Source organism: Bicyclus anynana, chromosome 9 (assembly GCF_947172395.1).
Source record: "Bicyclus anynana chromosome 9, ilBicAnyn1.1, whole genome shotgun sequence".
In the NCBI taxonomy this organism is placed as follows: Eukaryota; Metazoa; Arthropoda; class Insecta; order Lepidoptera; family Nymphalidae; genus Bicyclus; species Bicyclus anynana.
Genome location: NC_069091.1, coordinates 10,978,212 through 10,998,142, shown reverse-complemented (window position 1 = coordinate 10,998,142; position 19,931 = coordinate 10,978,212). Strand labels below are relative to the sequence as shown.

The 19,931-nt window shown below is 32.2% G+C and overlaps 5 protein-coding genes across 8 annotated transcripts; 2 read left to right on the top strand and 3 right to left on the bottom strand.

The window, feature by feature from the left end:
- Positions 1-99: 99 nt before the first annotated feature.
- On the top strand, positions 100-3,797 carry LOC112043957 (UDP-N-acetylglucosamine--dolichyl-phosphate N-acetylglucosaminephosphotransferase). Of its 3 annotated transcripts, none has more exons than XM_024079652.2 (5): positions 100-457; positions 538-652; positions 996-1,209; positions 1,499-1,730; positions 2,518-3,797. In XM_024079652.2, exons 1-5 carry the CDS (start codon positions 318-320, stop codon positions 3,026-3,028), a joined length of 1,212 nt encoding a protein of 403 aa, XP_023935420.1. In that variant the 5' UTR covers positions 100-317; the 3' UTR covers positions 3,029-3,797. The 3 variants fall into 3 exon arrangements, with proteins under 3 accessions (XP_023935420.1, XP_052739407.1, XP_023935421.1); XM_052883447.1 differs by having other exon boundaries at positions 523-652; XM_024079653.2 differs by having other exon boundaries at positions 441-505; positions 606-652.
- A 341-nt stretch (positions 3,798-4,138) lies between these two features.
- On the bottom strand, positions 4,139-7,572 carry LOC112043900 (vacuolar protein sorting-associated protein 54). The gene is made up of 2 exons (XM_024079563.2): positions 7,303-7,572; positions 4,139-7,109 (listed from the first exon to the last, which is right to left on the bottom strand). The coding sequence occupies exons 1-2, from the start codon at positions 7,395-7,397 to the stop codon at positions 4,553-4,555; spliced, it is 2,652 nt and encodes an 883-aa protein (XP_023935331.1). The 5' UTR covers positions 7,398-7,572; the 3' UTR covers positions 4,139-4,552.
- Positions 7,573-10,262: 2,690 nt separating this feature from the next.
- Positions 10,263-11,914, bottom strand: LOC112043962 (thyrostimulin alpha-2 subunit). The gene is made up of 3 exons (XM_024079660.2): positions 11,573-11,914; positions 10,946-11,112; positions 10,263-10,552 (listed from the first exon to the last, which is right to left on the bottom strand). Exons 1-3 carry the CDS (start codon positions 11,718-11,720, stop codon positions 10,460-10,462), a joined length of 408 nt encoding a protein of 135 aa, XP_023935428.2. The 5' UTR covers positions 11,721-11,914; the 3' UTR covers positions 10,263-10,459.
- A 419-nt stretch (positions 11,915-12,333) lies between these two features.
- LOC112043896 (tetratricopeptide repeat protein 8) lies at positions 12,334-15,567 on the top strand. Its single transcript, XM_024079557.2, has 5 exons — positions 12,334-13,499; positions 13,584-13,835; positions 13,940-14,364; positions 14,466-14,640; positions 15,423-15,567. Exons 1-5 carry the CDS (start codon positions 13,221-13,223, stop codon positions 15,555-15,557), a joined length of 1,266 nt encoding a protein of 421 aa, XP_023935325.1. The 5' UTR covers positions 12,334-13,220; the 3' UTR covers positions 15,558-15,567.
- Positions 13,506-18,955, bottom strand: LOC112043961 (cytoplasmic dynein 2 light intermediate chain 1). Of its 2 annotated transcripts, none has more exons than XM_024079659.2 (4): positions 18,706-18,955; positions 16,363-16,708; positions 15,917-16,197; positions 13,506-13,751 (listed from the first exon to the last, which is right to left on the bottom strand). In XM_024079659.2, exons 1-3 carry the CDS (start codon positions 18,805-18,807, stop codon positions 15,926-15,928), a joined length of 720 nt encoding a protein of 239 aa, XP_023935427.1. In that variant the 5' UTR covers positions 18,808-18,955; the 3' UTR covers positions 13,506-13,751; positions 15,917-15,925. The 2 variants fall into 2 exon arrangements, with proteins under 2 accessions (XP_023935427.1, XP_023935426.1); XM_024079658.2 differs by lacking the exon at positions 13,506-13,751 and adding an exon at positions 15,573-15,862 and having other exon boundaries at positions 15,947-16,197.
- Between the last annotated feature and the right edge of the window lie 976 nt (positions 18,956-19,931).

The following is a 19,931-nucleotide window of genomic DNA, read 5'->3' as shown; positions in this document are numbered from 1 at the left end:
GATTGACCACAGATTAATAGATGATTGACGTCTACTATCTGAATAATCTGTGCAAGTGTAGTCTGTCACTGTGACGTTACGTTTGTGCTTTCAATTTCAAGCGTCACTGTCAGTGTCATCCGTCAGCCGGTCACAGATCATCAAAAATATAAATTTATTTATTTAATTTACAAAGTTTTGAACTATCAAATTAATAAATAAATAGTGTTATCAATTTATTAGCACATTTTTACATACTTTTTAATCCAAGGAATGCCATAAAAAATAATATGAAATCATATTATGAGTAGTAAGAATAAATTGTATCACTCAGTATCATGTGGTCTTTAGTGATTTTAATACTTTTATCATTATTTGCGTATATTTTAACTGATGAGTTAATATATAAGCTACAAAGTTTATTCATAAATGCAGGCTTATTTGGCATAGATTTATGTAAAGTTTCTAAAGAGAAAATGTAAGTGTCATTGAAATTAAATAAAAATTAATGAACATGTGATTATAGGTGAATATTAAAAACAGTTATTTTCATTTTAGCCCAGAAGCTATTGGAGTTATTTCAGGATGTGTTTTTTTAATAACAATATTATTATTTATTCCAATAGGCTTTGGATACAGCCTAATGGATAGAGGAAATTTTCCGCACCATGAGGTAATTATTTATTGCACATTCACAATATCTGTAGATATAAAAAGGGTCACATCACGGAACAATGGGAAACCTCTTGATGTACAAAGATGAAGTTTATAGATTGTGGTATTGCAGTACTAAACCAATCTTGAAAATTCTTTTACCACTAGAAAGCTATTTGTGAGTGTCATAAGCTATATTTTATCCCTGTATTCTCACTGGGACAGAAACCATGCAGAGCCTTGGCTAGTATTATTTAAATGTAACTAATTAACTAAAAAAAAAAATTAAAACCAGTGTATAATGTGTGTACTGTAAATGTCAAGACTTGCTAATAAATTATTAATAATTTCCTTTTTTTTAGTTTGCAGAACTGTTAGCTGCTCTACTATCAATATGTTGTATGTTACTGCTAGGATTTGCAGATGATGTGTTGAATTTAAAATGGAGATATAAACTGCTATTGCCAACCATTGCATCGCTACCATTACTTGTGGTGTATTATGTCAACTTTAATTCTACAACATTTATTATACCAATACCTCTACGCCAGTTCTTTGGGATATCGGTGAATATAGGTAATATTTTTTTGTTAATTTTGTTGATGATCTCATACTCGTAATGTCATGATGTGTGGATGGTAACTAATGGTAAATGGATGGTAAATAATAGGTAACTAATATTTCTGAAAGGAGAGCATGAGATGCAGTTAGCAAAAGCCAGAGGTAGCCCTTGACAAACTAGCTAGCTAGTATATCATCATTTACTCTTTTATAAAAGGTTTTATTGAAGTCAGTGTTCAAATAAATTCAGTGTATAACTGAATTGAGATATACTTGTAAACTATATTATCTCTTTTTATTGCAGGTTTTCTTTATTACATTTATATGGGAATGTTGGCAGTATTTTGCACTAATGCAATAAATATTCTAGCTGGAATAAATGGCCTTGAAGTTGGACAATCAGTCATTATTGCTTTGTCAATAATATTGTTTAACATTATTGAGTTGAGAGGTGATCAGTACAAAGCTCACAACTTTTCACTACATATAATGATTCCATATCTAGCCACAACATTGGCTTTATTAAAACATAATTGGTAAGCATACTTGTATCATTTTAGTGTTGCAATACAGATGATATGTGATTTTTTAATAGAATATGTTGATTTAGCATTATTGCTTTATTATATTATTATTATTCATCATGTTGAGCAAACGCAAGCTTATAGAATAGTTGTATTATAGTGTTAATGAAATGAAATACCTACCTGGCTGAGTTTGTTGTAGTCTCTTCTCAGACCAAGGTGTTTGGAACCCTCGTAATTTTAATTTAAGTTTTCAACTAATTATTATCACCATTATCTTATAATATTATTACCTGACGTTTCGAAAATGCATGTAAACTTAGCCTAATTGAAATAAATGAATATTGAGTGTTGATATCACATCTTTTAAACATGTCCAAAATTCATCTTTCTCCTCAAACTGGAAAACCCATACAGGAGTGGGAGCCTACAACTAAAATCCATAAATATAAACACTGACACACTTTTTTAAATGATGAAGTCATGTGGCTTCTTATCATTTTTAGTGAGCTATTGGTACTATGAAAAGCCAAAAACAAATTAAGAAGAATCCTTGAAACTGATAAACTGGTATTGGTGCAATGTTGTACACAAGGGTACTGAGGCACTAAAGATACAAATTGTACAAAATAAAAAATCTATCACCATACAAGTTCTTATTATGGAGTCCTCAGGGTAGGCAGTGCATTTTTGCATCTATGAAGTGCACACCACTTTTCTCATGTGGTGTAAATATGTTTGTACACTATGGGTAATTTTCTTACAAATTAAAAATTCTAATAAATTTCTTATTTTTCAGGTACCCTTCAAAAGTTTTTGTAGGAGATACATTTTGCTATGTTTCTGGCATGACATTTGCAGTTGTGGGTATCCTCAGCCATTTCAGTAAAACAGTCTTATTGTTTTTTCTGCCACAAATTATCAACTTTTTATATTCTGTTCCTCAACTTTTCCATATTGTACCATGCCCTAGACACAGACTTCCTAAATATAGTGCAGAAACTGACTTGTTGCGAGCTAGCAGAACTGTTGTTTTAAAAAAGGACATGCCATTATTGACTAAAGTAGTTCTACGAATTTTTACATCACTTAAATTAGTAGATAAAGTAGAAGATAAAGATGGTGTAATATTAAATAACATGACATTGATAAACCTGGTTTTAATCAAGTTAGGGCCAATGTCAGAAGTCCAATTAACGAAAACTTTGTTAGTTTTTCAAATTTTTTGCACGTGTATAGCATTTTTAATTAGATACCCTATGGCCTCTTATTTTTACGATTTAAATATATATAATAATTTTGTTTCCTAATACATATATACAGGGTGCTCGGGAGTATTTCCTATAACTCTAGGGTTATATTTTTTAACAAAATTAATTAAAAATGTCCAAGGAACATGCATTCTGAAATGAATATTTTTGGTGTAAAAAATATTTCTTTTGTAAATAGATCTTATATTGTGTCCTAATAATGCATCCTTATATTATGACCTAGCCAAACTTATTCATTGATAAATATCATGAAGTAGCTTACTAGTGAATGCCAGTTGTGATAACTGGTTGATATCAACAGTCTTACCACTACAATTACGGATTTTAAAAGGCAAGTATAGATTAAGGCGTGTGTTACATAGATAGTCGGAATTATTTGAATTACTTTGTATGAAAACCTAGAAAGTTTTTTTTATTACTTGAAAAAAAAAATAGTTATGCAGTTTGTCTCCTATCAGTGGACTTGTTAACGTCTTGAAGTTATGGGAATACTCCCGAGCACCCTGTATATATAATATTTTTATACATTAAGTAAGTAACCAAATAATTTAATATTTGCAATATATTTAGTAAAATCTCAAAATTTTAATAATGTTTGGAGAGGCTTAACAATTTGAAACAAATCTGTTTTGTTTCAGAGAACATATTATTTGATGTTAATTATTAATTAAGACTACAGTAGATTTATCAAAAATTATGTTATCTATAAGAATTTCATTTAAAATATACCTAAGTAAGAATATTATATTAATGGATTTTAAGACCAAAAATGTGCTGTGTATATATGTCAAAATATATATTGAATGATTACTGTAAGTTGTTTTATTATTGTCAGATTCTTTGTTTTTTATTATTTTATACAAGTTATCAGTTAAAGAACTTATATCATATACAATATACAAATACATATATCGTAATAAATTATAATGCAAATATTATTATATTATTTATTCTTCTTTATCATTTACTATTATCAGTCAATTATTCCTATATAATGTAGGATTCTAATGTTGAAAGAATTTTTCAAATTGGTCCAGTCGTTTTAAACAAACAATCAAATTTTACTTCTTTTAAGTTTAATAGTAGTATAGATATATGTAACAAGCGAAGGTAAAAGAATTTTAAGTGGGTTTTCAAACAAAGCCCCAATAAAGCATTTATCACTATATTCTCATAATCATTTAATAATTTGTATCTAATCTATAAATTATAGAAATATTAATTTATTTACAAACATTATTTTTAAAATATATTATCACACAAACTTTAATACATAATATTTGAGATAATTCTAGATTAGTTAATGTCTTACGAGACATGGAATGATACTTGTATCTTACAGTGTACAAAAATGCACATTTCACTCAATCAGAATAAATACTAAAAGACATAGTTAATATGTAATATTCAATATAATTCCTCCAAATAAATCTAGCCAAATTGATTAAGAAACATGAAAGTAGGTATATATGCAAAAACAAACTTGTAAATCGTCTTTGGGTTTTTTAGACCAACATTTTGTAACTTATAAGATTTCAAATCAATTTAATATGCTTTATTTAATTAATTCAACCAGATATCATATAAAATGTTATCTTCTGTATCATGCTCGTTAATGACTCTCAGTGTTTTGAGTGTCTGCAGGTAGAATGTCAATTCAGATGTCACTACACCGTGTTGAGGACTACCATTTGCAACAATATTCATTTTAACTAATTGTTCTCTCAATTTGTCTTTGAAGTTATCGTGCACTTTCATATATATGCTGCGAATTTGTTCTAAAGGCAAAATATCTATAAGAGCTTCGTGCAGTTTAACTAAATGTTTAGATATATTGCGGAATGTTTGAGAAGGGACTGGGGGTTTGGCTTCCCATCCTCCAAGTTGTGAACTTAACATGTTACTCACTATTAAGCAAATTTTATTTTCTATTTCTTTTTTATGCCCTGCAATATCATTTTCAATGCTGTTAAATCCATTGAGAGATAACTCTTTAGAGTGACATTTCTCTAATAACTTAATGATTAAAGGTAAAAGCCATAAAATGACTTGAAGTGATCTAGATACCAGAGCTAGATTAGATGTGGAAATTGTCTTTAGGCCTGCACTCTGTATGGCACCAGCCCCCAGTACCAACTGACAACATCGTGAATTATACATCCTAGTAAGCTCCAGCATGCAATGTACTAAGTATTGGACTATATCTGGTGATTGTTTGCTAGCGTCACAATATTCAAATAATATTTTGATTAAAAGTTGTACTGAAGCAACAACAGCATAATTTTCTTTGTTTATGACCAAATATTTTCCATCAGATTTGCCGCTCTCGTAAAATAATATCATAGGAATTTCTCCAGTCTCACAAATTTTACTTATAACACTTTGTAACTCATATGGTACTTCTGCAATCTTCCATCTTTCAGCATTTAGAGCAGATGTAAGCTGCAGTCTTCTTTCAGAATGCAAATTTTGAATGTACTTCATTGCAAAACTCCTCAGTGCTAATTTCATTGCATTACTGTAATGTCCTGTGATTTGTTCACACTGCCTTGAAAAACTCTCTGTCAGTTCAGATAATTTGGATAGTTGAGTTAAATTTGTTAATGCATACTCTTTATCAGTCTTTGTCACTATAAGATTGGCACACCTCTCATTACTATAGTCTGAGAGTGAGGCTATCAGTTTTTTAATCTTTTCGTCTATTAATGTCAGTTCTTCCTGTGACCAAACTTCTTCACTGTCACTGCCAGTGATGTCACTCATTTGACTAATATCCAGTATCAAATTAGATATAGACAAAATTCTTTTAAATAAATTAATTATGTTTGGAGTTACCTTTTGCAAAAAAACAATACCTTCATTACTTAACAGCCAAGTATCAGCATTGGAACCTCTCAAAACTATCTCATTACCACCATCTCTCTGTGATATTATTTCTATAAGACATTGTTTTATTGTTGCTTGTACAGATGTCATGGCCTCAGTTTTAAAAATATCAAGAAAATCAAACTCTCTCAATCGTAATATTCCAGACACAATTGACACAATTTTATCTCGATCTGGTAATTCACTGAGATCTTTTAGTGGCCGGTTGAGATCTGTTACTATGAACCTTGAAAATTCATTGTTTAACATCTTGTGAATCAACCTTTTCATTTCTGTTAATTGTGGAGACAGATGTCTAAAGGCTTGAATACCAGCCAAGCGAGTGGACAAAACCTTTTGTGTTGAACTAATTAAATCAAGAGCAGCTACATAGTCTGAAGTACTGAGCAGGAGTTGGATCATGGGTTGAGTTTGCTGAACTGTGGCTATTAGTTTTAGAAGTTCATGAACATTATTAAGGTTGTGATTTATCCTCGTTAAACTTATTAGTTTCAAAGGACTTTCTGTTAAGTTTTGTTTTACACCAGTAATATCCTTTCTTGTGATTTTCACAGTCTTCACTGCTCTTGCCATTTGTTCCATAATAGTATCATGAGAAAGCATAGCATGGAAAAATGCATCAGATTTTTGAGCAACCTGTTTTGATATTTTCATTTCCACAACATCCAAGTATGTGCTTAATGTCTCTTGCAATGATCTTATTGTAGAATTAATATCTTGTGTATTGGAGAGACCAGGGAAAACTTTGCTAAAATTTTGAGGATCATTGAGTGCTAGAGACTGTTCATAGAAAATATTTGGGATGTCACACACAGCTTCTACTACAGGGGATTTTGCTTTGGCTGGCACATTTTCCTTTAGCTGACAATGTCTTCTATACCTTTTAGAAACCTTTTTACAATATGACTCAAAATGTAATAAAGTAATTTCTGGCAGATATGGACTAGGATAGATTTCTACTTTGTCTACAAATCCGTCACCCCATGTTTTTGTAAAAAAGTTGCTTTGCTTGCCCCTGTTTGGATCATTTAAAACAGCAGGAAGATTTTGTGATGATGAATAAAATGTCCAATCATCTGTAGCATTTGTCTTATAAAGGTGGTACTGTCTTACATGATATTTAAATCCTGCCTTTTTTAAATCTCCAAATTGCAATGCTGAACATATACCATTTAATCCATACTGACATAGTATTAAAGAACCCTCTTTAATGCTGTGTTTTTGCTGGATATGCCTGAAAAAAGTAACAGAACATTAACAACTTTGTTTATTGGTCACAATTTAATAATAGTCCTAACCTAGGTAACCTAGCCTAGGTATCCTAACAAACCTTGCCTTGTTGGTTAATACTCACAAATATTGTCAGATTGAAAACCATCCAGAAATTTAATTAAATGAACCCTACCGATAAGAATACCTGTATTTACCTTTCAAATTCCACGGCACTGTTGAACAGCAGGTTCGGGCAATGAATGCAATTTTGCCATGTCGGCGTCTTATTCGAGTTTGACTTGTCCTCCATAACATGTTTGTCTTATTTAATATTATAAAAGTTACATTTAACTGTTAAATATCATCTCAATATTAAATTGACGAAAAGAACAGACGAATACATTATTTTGTTATAAATTTAATAAAAAACGTCTTTGTAATTTAATGTAAGTAAATTTGACATAAGTGACATTACCAAGTACCGACAGGCGACATTACAGTAACAGACTACTGTCAGTGTCAATGTCATGATTTCAACACAGAAAATATACAGAATGAAATAGACAACTAGAGAAAGAAAGAGAGAAAGGCTACGTTTCACTTACGTATCCTAATATTCACCCAATTTCCACATGAACGCAGTTTCTCCCATCCACTTGCTTGGGAACGTAACAATAATTATAGGGTGGAGGGTGGAATGGAATAGGTAATAATTTGACTGTTGATAAAAAAAAATGCACTTCAGCAAAAAATTGTAACATTTTTTTTCAAAACTATGATTAATAATTAATATAATTTAAACAAATTAAACGTCTAAAGATTTGTAAATAGTTTATCTACGATAAACTACCATGCTGAATAACCTCTTTAGATAAATCGTTGTGAGCCTTTCGTGAACAAGCGTTAATGATGTCATCAGTGATGTGCAACGCGGCAATGCCTGCAGCAGTATTACAATATAGGAATTACAAACTCTCTTAGTAATTTCATTGATTTGCTGCATTTTTTATAATAATATTTTATAAAGGTAAAGTTTATGGTATTGAAGAGGGGTAATCTCTGGGTCTACTGAACCGATTTTGATTTTTTTTACCAATATTACGGGTAAATAGCCACGTTCTTTGCGAGTGTCTGGCTATATTTTTGCATGCATTTTGAATGCCCGTGTTCTTAAGAGAACGAGAACTAAGCAAGTGAAACAGCGGGGTATCGGCTAGTAAAGTACAAAGTAGAAATTGTTTATATTGGAATGTATTTTATTCAATATATTTTTGTAAAGATGCACAAGTGAAGTAGAGGATATGCAACAGCGTTATATGTGATTAATTCGATTTTCCAGCAGGACTATCAAGTTTTTGGTAAGATTGCTTTCACCTTACTAATCTTAGCAGCGATGGACGATGGTACACTATTATGATAGGTAATTGACCACTTTAGCCAAAGATTTTACGTGTCGACAAAATCACCGCAAAAAGTGATCCGAATTTAGTAACTCCATCGAGCGCACACATGCTCAATTTTGTGTTCACATTATAATTATTGAAACGCCTAAACCTGAACACACAACTCAACATTGTAGATAATATTTAGGTATTCTTTGATTAAATAACTTTCGTTGTTCAAAATGCGACTAAATCATTACCTTGATCAATGGATTAAATGAAAATACTTGTACCGACTCGAAAAATTTATGTGAAAATAAGACAATGGGGATGATGACTAGGTTTGAATATATTAATTTGTATGATACATTCGGATAAATAGGGTCAATGTTAACTAATTTATACATAAAAAGCAAAGATTGTCTGGATATTTGCAAAATAAATGAGATTATTCAATTTATTAGATTCAGCACTGGTACCTTGTTGGACGACACAACATTCCGTATCGCCACCTGCCTTCGCTTAGGCGCTCCGTGTGTTTCTCCGCATCGCTGTATCTGTGGAGAGCTAGTCGATATACTCGGACACCACGGTCTTTCTTGCAGTAGGAGTACTGGCCGTATTCCGCGGCACGCTAGCCTGAACGACATCATACGTCGTGCTCTTGTCACCGCCGGCGTGCCAGCCGTTTTGGAACCTAACGGTTTGGCGCGTGACGATGGTAAGAGACCAGACGGCATGTCTCTGATGCCATGGAAGATGGGTAGGCCTTTGGTGTGGGACGCGACTTGCGTAGACACCCTTGCGCCTTCACATCTTCCTGGTACGATGGGATGTGCAGGCGCTGCTGCTGCATCAGCAGAGACCCTCAAGCGGCGCAAATATAGCAATCTCGTCGGAGATTACATATTTGAGCCGTTTGCGGTCGAAACACTAGGACCGTGGGGTCCGAGTACACGCTTTCTTTACAAAGAAATTGCAAAGCGTTTAATCGACACCTCCCGTGACCAGAAGGCTGGCCTATATTTAGGCCAAAGATTTAGTATTGCCATACAACGTGGCAATACTGCCAGCCTTCTGGGCACTTTACCTATGATCGTCGATTCGGACGAATTCTACGACGCCTGAGCCTTTAGATATAGTTTAAATTTAGTATATTTCCTTTTTAATTTTTATAATATGTAGTTATAGATATTTAGGTACGTAGTTTTAATATTATTGTAAAACTTTATAAATTTGAATGAATAAAAAAAAAAAAAAAAAAAAAAAAAAAAAATGAGATTATAAAATTTCAAAAACTATGAAAAATATTTTATCGTAATTAGATGAAAATTCATACAGTTTTAGCTCCCTTACATTAAATGTGACATTTTTTAATAAATGAACTATAAGCAGAAACGCACAAATAACAAAGATATTAGTAATTTTGTTTGAACGCGCATACAAATCTAACGATCATTACATTGCCTATGACGTCATTATTTCGAGCCATTTTGTATGGGGCGTTTTTCAGGGATCCGCGGCAGCGCCGCAAATCTGACTCTTTAAATCCCTGTAGCTCCGAAAGTAATGATCGCAGATACCCTGTTTCTTTTAAAAAATTGCTTTACTATTAATATACTCTTAATTTATATACTATTTAAAAAACTGTCATCATCCCTATCCGCCTCAGTTTCAACTTGAAATTTTTGACTTTAGCCCGGGGGCAAATTAATTGTTAAAAATTATACTCGTAACTCATGGACTGGCTTTGCACAAACAAATTCAAAAACAGGAGAAAAAAAGACGTCAAGACCCATTCGATATGTTTATTTGCATTATCTTATTTCATTACAATTATTTTCATAAACCTAATTTCAGTATACAATTTACAAATAAAATGGCAAGTTACACTAAATTGTCAGAATTATTATTATTAAGTTCCTAGTTGTATTATAGCTAATTTTTATGATAGTTGTAGTTGCCGACTCATTAGTTTATAATTGTAAAGCTATTCTTTTTGGCAATGGTAACAATCACAAGTAACTGCAGACTTAAAAATTAAGTTTCTTTCTCCATCCAAACATAACACTTTCACAGGAATCTGAAAAAGAAAATTCCATCACACTAATATTATAGAGGCAAAAAATTGTGTGTCTGCAAATGTGTACTCTTATGTTTGTTTACACCGCAACTACTTTGAAATACGGCTAGAATTTGGTATAGATATCTCCATAACAAATTACCCTTATTAGGTATATCCCTGATTAACACAAAGGCATATACTTTTTATCCCGAAAACACCAATATTGATGGCATGAGAACGTCCATTTTATTAGGTGGTACGATCTCCATCAAATTAGCTAATAATGTAGGTACCTAAACTTAATGTTAAAAAACAACAAATTGAATACGATGTGCCACGCCCGATATACATCGACCCTAATGCTGTTTGTTAAGTTAAAACTAGTACCTATTATAGAAATAATAATCTTACGTCTTCCGATTCCATAATATTGCAGCACTGTCCAAGTGAAGTTACGGGGTGTCGTTTGAAGCCCAACATAATGCTCGGCAGTGACCACGACTCGCAGTACCCGCTGCATGCATTAGTCGTTATTTTAAACTCTACGCAGTCGGGTATACTAATTGTCTTGGTGTGACCTGTGAAAATAATCCATATTTTAATAAAATAAGACGCTATTTGGAATGTTGCATCCATAATAACGTAAGTATGTAACATCCTTGCGGTACCTTTACTATATGATTTTTTTTTATTAGTTTTGTATGACAAATTTGTGGGTAAGTGTAGAACTTTAAAAAATGGCGTCTGTTGTGTGTGCCACAGATATAAAAGCTTAAGCGGTGGTGTATTGCTCTGTGGTACTATATTTTCATAGTCTAAGAGCAGGTGAGTGTTCTAACATTAATTTATATTCAATCATAAAAATATTGCATTTTTCTTAATAAACAAATGTAGCCAGCGAAATGAGCACAAAATTCTCTGTTAATCGATGGAGTTCTACATTATGTATACAATTTTTTTGTTATTATTTATAAACTATGAAGCTTGAAAAACTAAAGTTACGAGTAGTTTGTAGGTATCTAATAGATGAATACAAACCCATTCTATGGCACCCAGGTTTTCTCCAAGAATCAGCTAAAAGTAAATTACTTAAACAAAGTAGTAAAAGTAAATTTCTTATAAACATTTTGATCATTTTCTGCCGACTGTTCGCCTGTGAATGAAGTAGGAATACATATTTTCCCATTTTATTCAAACAGTTTAAATCTAACAGACAGTTGTTATCAACCTTTTTTTCAGTTCAATCAAAACTGTAGTTATAGTACTTACATAATACTATAATTTGCCTGTAGAATCCCTTAATATTTTATTTTACAAATAAATCTTATTGGAATTTAATTTTATTGTCAAAGATAAATTTTTAATTACAATATATACAATAATATTAAATTAACGTTTATTTTTTTATATTAAGTAGTATAACTGCTACTAAATATTTGAGTTATACATTTGATAAAGTAACGTAAAAAATCGTAAAATTAAAGTAGAAGTTTGATTTTCTTATAAGTTTTTTTCATTTATTAAATTTCAATTTAATACCAATAACGAGAAAAAGGGAAAAGTTTAAAATTATTAAAAACATCTTTTTTTTATGTGATGTAAAAGTGTATGCTTTTTGCAATTTTTCCACTAGCGCTGTAATATCCACGAGTACCTAATATCGTCGCATTCTGAAACGACTTGACCGCGCGAACTTTACGATCGCATTTTAAAGATATATTTTCACTTAAACAATATGATTGTACACATATTTGTAACAAAACCTTTATTTTGATTGAACAAGATCTCAGTTTTTTTTGAGGTTAGAATCTGAGGTTTAAATTCCGACATGTATATTACAAATCTTTTGCCAACTCATTCATTAAAATTGGTTCAGTAGTTTAGGCGCTACGGTGGAACATACATCTATATATACATACATACAAAGACTGCCAAAATCATTATCCTTCCTTTTGGCTTCGCCGTAGTCAGGTAAAAAGGATCTTTATGGGTTCCGTATTTTTTATTTTAGGTTCGGAACCCTAAAATACCGGGTCACGCAATACTGTACATATGTTACTGTTAAATTGTAAAAGACAAAGATAGTTTATAATCTCACTCGTGATATTATAATCTACCGCCATATTGTAAACTGAAAATATTTTTGTAACTCTATGGTAAATTTATCCTGATTGACAATTTAACGGTTTCACTTCCGATATATTATAATATACTGAAAAATAACACGTTAAATTGTGATTAGTATTTTCAGTTCTTATTATAACGGCAGATTATAATATCACGAGTGAGATTATAAACTAACGTATTATACAATCTAACGGTGACATATATATTCGATATTTTCGTTATAATATAAATAATAATAACAAATCAAAACACAAATGTTGTCAATTTCTGCCACATAAATTAATGACTGGGAGTAAACGGAGTGTAGGTGCTCAAATCTCATTACATAATTCAATGCTAAAGTGCTATGAGTTGAAAAATCAAACGAGCTGTGTTAATTAATGTTTACAATTACAGTTTCTTTTAATAAACATTGTCGTGATTTTGGATTTCTTTCACATAAATAAATAAACATTTTGTAAAACTATTAAATTATTTAACAAATTTCGTAAATTCCATGTACGTAACGTTGCATAGCAACTAATTGGGCCAAACAAAAGCTGGGTAGTTAATTTAAGAAATGGAAGTCGATTCTGATTATAAAATATTAAACTTATATAGAATAAGAGAATATGATAAATGTCTTAAATTATGTGATATGGTACTTCAAAATAAGAACGATCGGATGATAGAGTACATACGAATGCGCGCTATGACAATTCAAGCTAAAGTAGCTGGCAATGGCTACGAAGAAGTCAATTATTTTCCAACACAAGACGATTTAGTATCAACGACGGTGGCCAAAACGCCTCGACAAGGCACTTCCTTCCAAAGGAATATAAAAACTGCACAATTCACTGTGAGTTTTATATTAATTGTACAAACAATTATTTAAGACTGTAATTTCCATGTGGTTTCAATAATTTCTTATAATCGTCTGAAGGAGGGTGCGCAAGTAACTGGAACTTCGGTGTCAAGATCAGGTACAAATACAGCCCGCGTTCGCACAGCAAGGACCGCTCTCCACACTGCAGCCAGGGCATCACGAGCAGCTACAGCATTAGCTGTAGGCAGTACTTTTGCTTTGGATGCACCCATTGCACTCAGGCTCCTGGACAGAGATGATAAATTATTCATTCCTGCGTCGAAAACATTATTTGAGTACGTTTACTACTGTGAAGGTAACGTGCGTAAGGTTTGTCTCAGTTTGTTTATATTTTTTTCTTTTCAAATATTAAATCCATCACAATCAATTAAGTATGATTGATCCAGATTTTTATTTTCTTTTAACTTGTATAGGCTATGGAGGTCGCTTTCCAAGCTCAAAAAATAGCAGACACGTCGGACTGGTGGTGGAACTTCTCACTTGCACGTTGCTATGAGTCTCTGGGCGTGTATCGCAATGTAGAAGAATGCTTACGAAAGTCGCTTAATCAGAATAAGCATATTTTGATTTATTTACGTCTAATCGCCATGTATGTAAGCATTAACCAACCCCTATCAGCGTTGGACGTGTGTAAACAAGGTCTGTCAGTATATCACGAGTACACACCACTTTTGTTAGAACAAGCAAGAATTCATGAGCAAATGGGAAACATGGCTGTCGCTGTTAAATATTACAGAATGGTAGCAACTGAAGATCCATCATGTATGGAAGCGATCGCAAATATAGCAATGTACAACTTTTATAATGATCAACCAGAAATCGCTTTAAGATATTACAGGTACCTACTTTATTGCTAACCGTATTAACTGCCTTAGTATACCTACATATTTTGTTATAGAGTCATGTTTCATTTGAGTTAATGATTATTTTATTTTTCAGGAGGCTTTTAGCTACTAGCCCTTCAGGTCCCGAGATATATAATAATCTCGGACTATGTTGTTTCTATTGCAATCAATGGGACCTTACGCTGCCGTGTTTTAGACAAGCGCTCTATTTTTCAGTGAACCCGGAAACTCGCTCTAACATCTGGTTTAATTTGGCTCATGTTGCATTGGTAAAGTTCTTATTCTTTCCTATGTAGTATCTATTAAAAAGCTAAAAATTAAAACAATTCGTCTTCAAGAACGATAAGGACACTTATTTTTGCTTTGTAAATCAACTGTAGGTACAACTTTTCAGTTTCCTTGATATCTTATATCTCTTCTTTAAATAATTTCAAATTCATTCATTTATTTAATAAAGATGAAAGATGTTTACATCAAGTAGGCTTATGTGTACTTTTGAAAACAAAAGTTTAAAATGTTACAAATGCTATAATTTACAATTAAAAATATCCAATCGTTTCGATAAAGAAAGCCATAATAATAATTATCAGCTTTGAACATTTGATTTTTTTTGCAGAAAGTCCAAAACTTCCTTTGGAGAATAGTACAAACCTAGTGACGATGCATCTAGCCATCTACTTTATGACTATACCATTTTTAGTAATTAGTTCGTTTTGCTATATTTTCTCTAACAAGTACTATATTATGAAAACATATAATTTTATTTAGTGTTTGTTGGTGATTTCAAAACGACTGTCTTTTCTCATGTGCTTATAGTTACTTATACATAAACACAATCAGGCTTTGTAAAATGACTGTATGTCTGTTTGTCCGGGCTAATCTTTGAAAAAGCTGAGCCGATTTAAATAGGCTAGGTACTATTTATCCCGAAAAAACCATGGTTACTGTGCGATTTGTAAAATAATAATTTCGTGTGGTCGAAGTAGCGTGCATCAGCTAGTTATAAATATAGGTATACTGATTTTATACTTATACGAATTTACGCAATTAGTCGACAGGAGACATGGCGCTAGCAAGACGCTGCCTCCTAGCAAGCGTGGCGATCTCTGAATATGGGCCTGCACGGAGCGCTCTACGGGTATTGGATATTCGTTTGCGCGCGAGAAAAAATGATGTTAATCAATAAAAAAATTTATTAATAATCGTGTTTTTCATTTATTTTCATGTATAGTATACATAGTAGGTATGTCTTTCCTCTATCGTTAGATACATAGCAAAAATATTATTCCATTACCCCACAAGTTTTAATTAATGCAATAACATCAAATAGTCATCAATTGAGGGATCAAATGACTCCATATTACGCAGCTCCTCATATTTAAGAGCAGCCATTGAGTCTAGGACAGGTTCTGGGTGGGTTTGTTGCAGCCCCTTATATTTCTGTTTGATTTCTGTTTCTGAGGGTATTCTGGATAAGTGCCGCAGCTTAACCTAAAAGGTAGAGTTTTACATTTTTATAATATAAATTTCATCATTATTATATACCTAATGTTATTAATATGCTCCAGAAGATACCTGTTCCATATTAGACATTGGAACGCCGATACTGTCCCAATTGTCTAAACCTTTTGGTATCATCAAGGGTTTTGCACTATTCGTATTCTTTTCTCGAAGAGGAATTCCGTTACCAAATCCAATATTATAAAGCATTTCTTTCGCTTTTTTCATTAACTGGGGCTCCTTGTTTGAGTAAAATATTAAATGTGCGTTGTATATCATAGAAACGCTCCTCAATGTTGTTGAGATGATTTTTTTCGTGTTGCCGTCTATAATTAAATAAATTATAAAATTCAAGATATTATAATCGATAATTCGTGAAGGTTGTAGTTAGATGAAAGGTCAAGGCAAAGTAAGATGAAAAAGATATATATCTCAGTTAAAACTTCCTGTTTTAGATTCATTAAAGCCCATAAATTAACATAGACACTAACCGTAGTTTTTAAAAGCGTCATATTTTCCTCCAATTATAAGCAACTCTGGCATTGAATTAATACAACTTTCTTTTATTGTTTGAAGACATATTTCTAAGGTATTCCAAATAGTTTTAACTTTACTTAAGTCGATCATTACACAATAGAAAGATCTTCCACGTAAAGGAATTGCGTCTAAGACTTTTCTTAGCATGTCCAATTTTCCTCCGTATTCCCACACATGACAAATGGTTTTCTCGATACCTTGCTTTTGGGATGATTTCCTACCAAAGGAATATTCTAAAACTAATGTCTCTCTAGGTTTGTCAGATTTTTCAAGAAAGCTGTACATTAGATTTGTTTTTCCCTTTAAAAAATGAGTTCATAATTATTATAATTAACTTCTATTTAGTAAGTAATTTAAAAATTTCCTTCTGGAAGCTGTAGGCCATTTAATGACACACACACAGAAAATCATTTATGTACCTACGTTATAGAGTAAATAATAATTTAATAATATAATCAAGTGAGATAAGTGCACATTAGGCGTAAAGAGTTTGGTCATCGATTCTTGGTTTATATTTAATTTTGTGTGCATGTGCGTGTAGATAACAGGTAATGCCACTCGTAGGTTGTATATGCACCTACTGCAAGTATTATATAGTGTTCTGTGACATACTGGGTACGTACAATATTGGAGTGCCGTAAGGCATAAAAATGGTAAAACCTCGGAACCCAAAGCCAGTCATTAAACTTCAAAAAATTAATAATTAAAAATTTAGATTTTAACATTTTGTTTTTTTTTAACAAAATCTAACGTTCTATTATTAAATGGGTAACTTACTTTCATGAGTTACAAAATTTATAGACGCTCAGTTCATTTAACTATACATATAATAAAACTGTAACAGGCCTCATTCTGCAAACTGAAGATATTTTGAAAATGGAGTATTATAATCGATACTGAACTCAAATAGTAGATTGTTATACAAGGGGCTAAAAAGACCCATTATATACGAGGTATTTTTAGGGCCTGAGACGTAAGTCGAGGGCCGCCTAAATAGAAACCGAGTATATAATGGGTTTAGCCCCGCGTCTTACACTCTGCTTTTCACTACGATTGCGAGAAAATAAAATAGTTTAGTTTAATATTCAATGATTTATTTAATTGAAAATTAAATGTACAAAGTCTACAATTTTGGATGTTTTGGGAGATGCTTTTACCCGGTAACATAATTTCCGACTACTGTGAAGATGGATAACGAGTATATGAGGTAAACGTGGGAGATAATAGTTTAAAAAACTCCTTTCGTAAGTGAATCCATTTGTTGTTGTTTTCTTCACATATTAAATTTTTCGTAGGTAAGTATTCAAGTAAATGCGTCTGGACTTTGATGGTAACATATTGAAAATTTCATCCATCTCCAAATTAGGATCACCATTCTCAGTAGATGAAGACACCAATAACAATTAATGTTGAAATATATGAAAGTTACGGTCACAAATTTACAATTATTTTCTGAATTAAATCAAGTGTGTATTATTTGTTTTTTAAATTCGCGCTTTTTAATTTTATTTTTTTCACATGAGAAAAAGGCAAAGGTATTACACCGTAAAGGATGTCCCATGTCTTCAATAAAAATTAAATAAAAGAATGAACGCATTCCACTGACAAGAACGCTGCATTTATTTCCAATTTAAAGTTTTTTATTTATTTTTCAAAACAATCAGAGCCTTACCTATAATTATTAAATTTTCGAATAAAACCTCCTCCGTTTTAAAGTTAGCCTACTCGTAACAGACAAGAATTAAAAAAACAAAATTACTTTAGCCCCTAGAGGCTAATATGCTTGTTTAGCCCCGCTGTGGAGTGGTAATATGACAGTGTTTTTGAGCAAGAGTAGTGAAAATGATTTTTTTATGTCTGTCCGTGTTGACCAAGAATCACACTAAAACTACTTAACGTAATAAAATGAAACCATAATAATGTTTGGAGAGCATAATACGTAGAAGGAAAGATTTGTAGTGAAAATTAAATCAGAAGGGGTAAAACAGGCGTTGAAAGTTTGTACGGAAAGTCCTTCATTTTCCAAGTTAAGGATAATGAAGGAAAAATAATATATTTTTTAAATTCTATCTATACAGGGTTAAAAAGGGGTTGAAGGTTTTTAATAGAAGTTTTTCATATTTTGAGTTACATTTTTGTAAAATTTAGTGGACTAGATAAGTTCTTATTATATACTTATACTTATACTAGTCAAAAATAAAAATCCATGCCAATACTAAATATACTAAATAATATAAATACAATATTGAATTATTAGTACATATTATTATTTCAATGTGCCAATCCCATTTACTTACTACTGATTTACTACCAACGATAATGATAGTTCGAGCAGAGTCTTCACTGAATTCATTTCCAGTTTTGCTAAGTATTTGTGCTGCTAAGTCTGGAATAGACATTTGGTTGCTTTTTGATCTCCGATAAATTTTTACTTTGAGATAGTCTCAAGTAGATCTAAGCTTTACACAAAAATTTATAACTTCATTTTATATTTATTTACTATTTGTCGTGTTTAGGAATAGATAATAAGTAGTAAGTAGTCTTTGTAGTTGCTTGGCAACTATTTGCACCACACAGATAGAGTCTACTAATCATTAATCAATACAAAGAACAGAAAATGCTATTTATTTACTGTGCTAAAGCCACAGATTAAGAACCATAGGCAAATGGAGCGCACACCGGTGTCGTAGCCGCTCCAAATACAAAACTAATACATTCTCGAGTCAGTAGGACACGAAGCGTCACATCACTAACATTCAATATTTTTCAAGAAAAATGGCTTCTTATTATGTTTTTAAATAGGTATTTTAAAAACTGTTCACAAAAACTAAATAATTAAGATGGAGTGTTTTTTTAAAGGTAATTATTGATTACTACTTATATTAATTAACTGTTGTTAGTGTTTTTGAAATACAAAATATGAAAAAAGCTTGTATTTATGCGAATGTCAAGGAGACGCATGACCCTGTTTTTTTTGGGTTGCACCGCGTTGACTACGCTGCTCGTTGTATGTAGGGTTAAAGATGTCTTTGGCAGTAATTAAGTACCACTCCCCTTTTCCACTCAAGTCACTCTCTCCAACCTATCCCAAGTAACCCAAGAATTACACAACAAGAAATGTGGACGCCACGAGCATACTGAAGCCGACCGTACGACGAGCGCCTTATATCGCAAGTCGTTCCCGCCAACCAATCGCTACCACTCTCTAACTCCCTACTCTTAAAGGAAACAAGCTGCGCCACCTAGCGTCGGCACGAGCCAACGAGATCGAGCGACGTCATATCCGTCTCAGATTATTATTTCCTACAATCCTCTAGCTCATAGAGTAGAATGTATATTTCGAACCTCTTTATTCTAAACACGCGCGCGCGTGAAACGCCTAATACTCGTATGTACTCGCTCTTAATCAAAAACAACAAGTGTACTAGTACTTAGTTCCAGTGAAAGTCCCGCCAAAAGCGATGCAGCCATTTCTAAGATTAGACAGAATAAACAGACAGTTCTCAGAAAATCAGTACTTTAT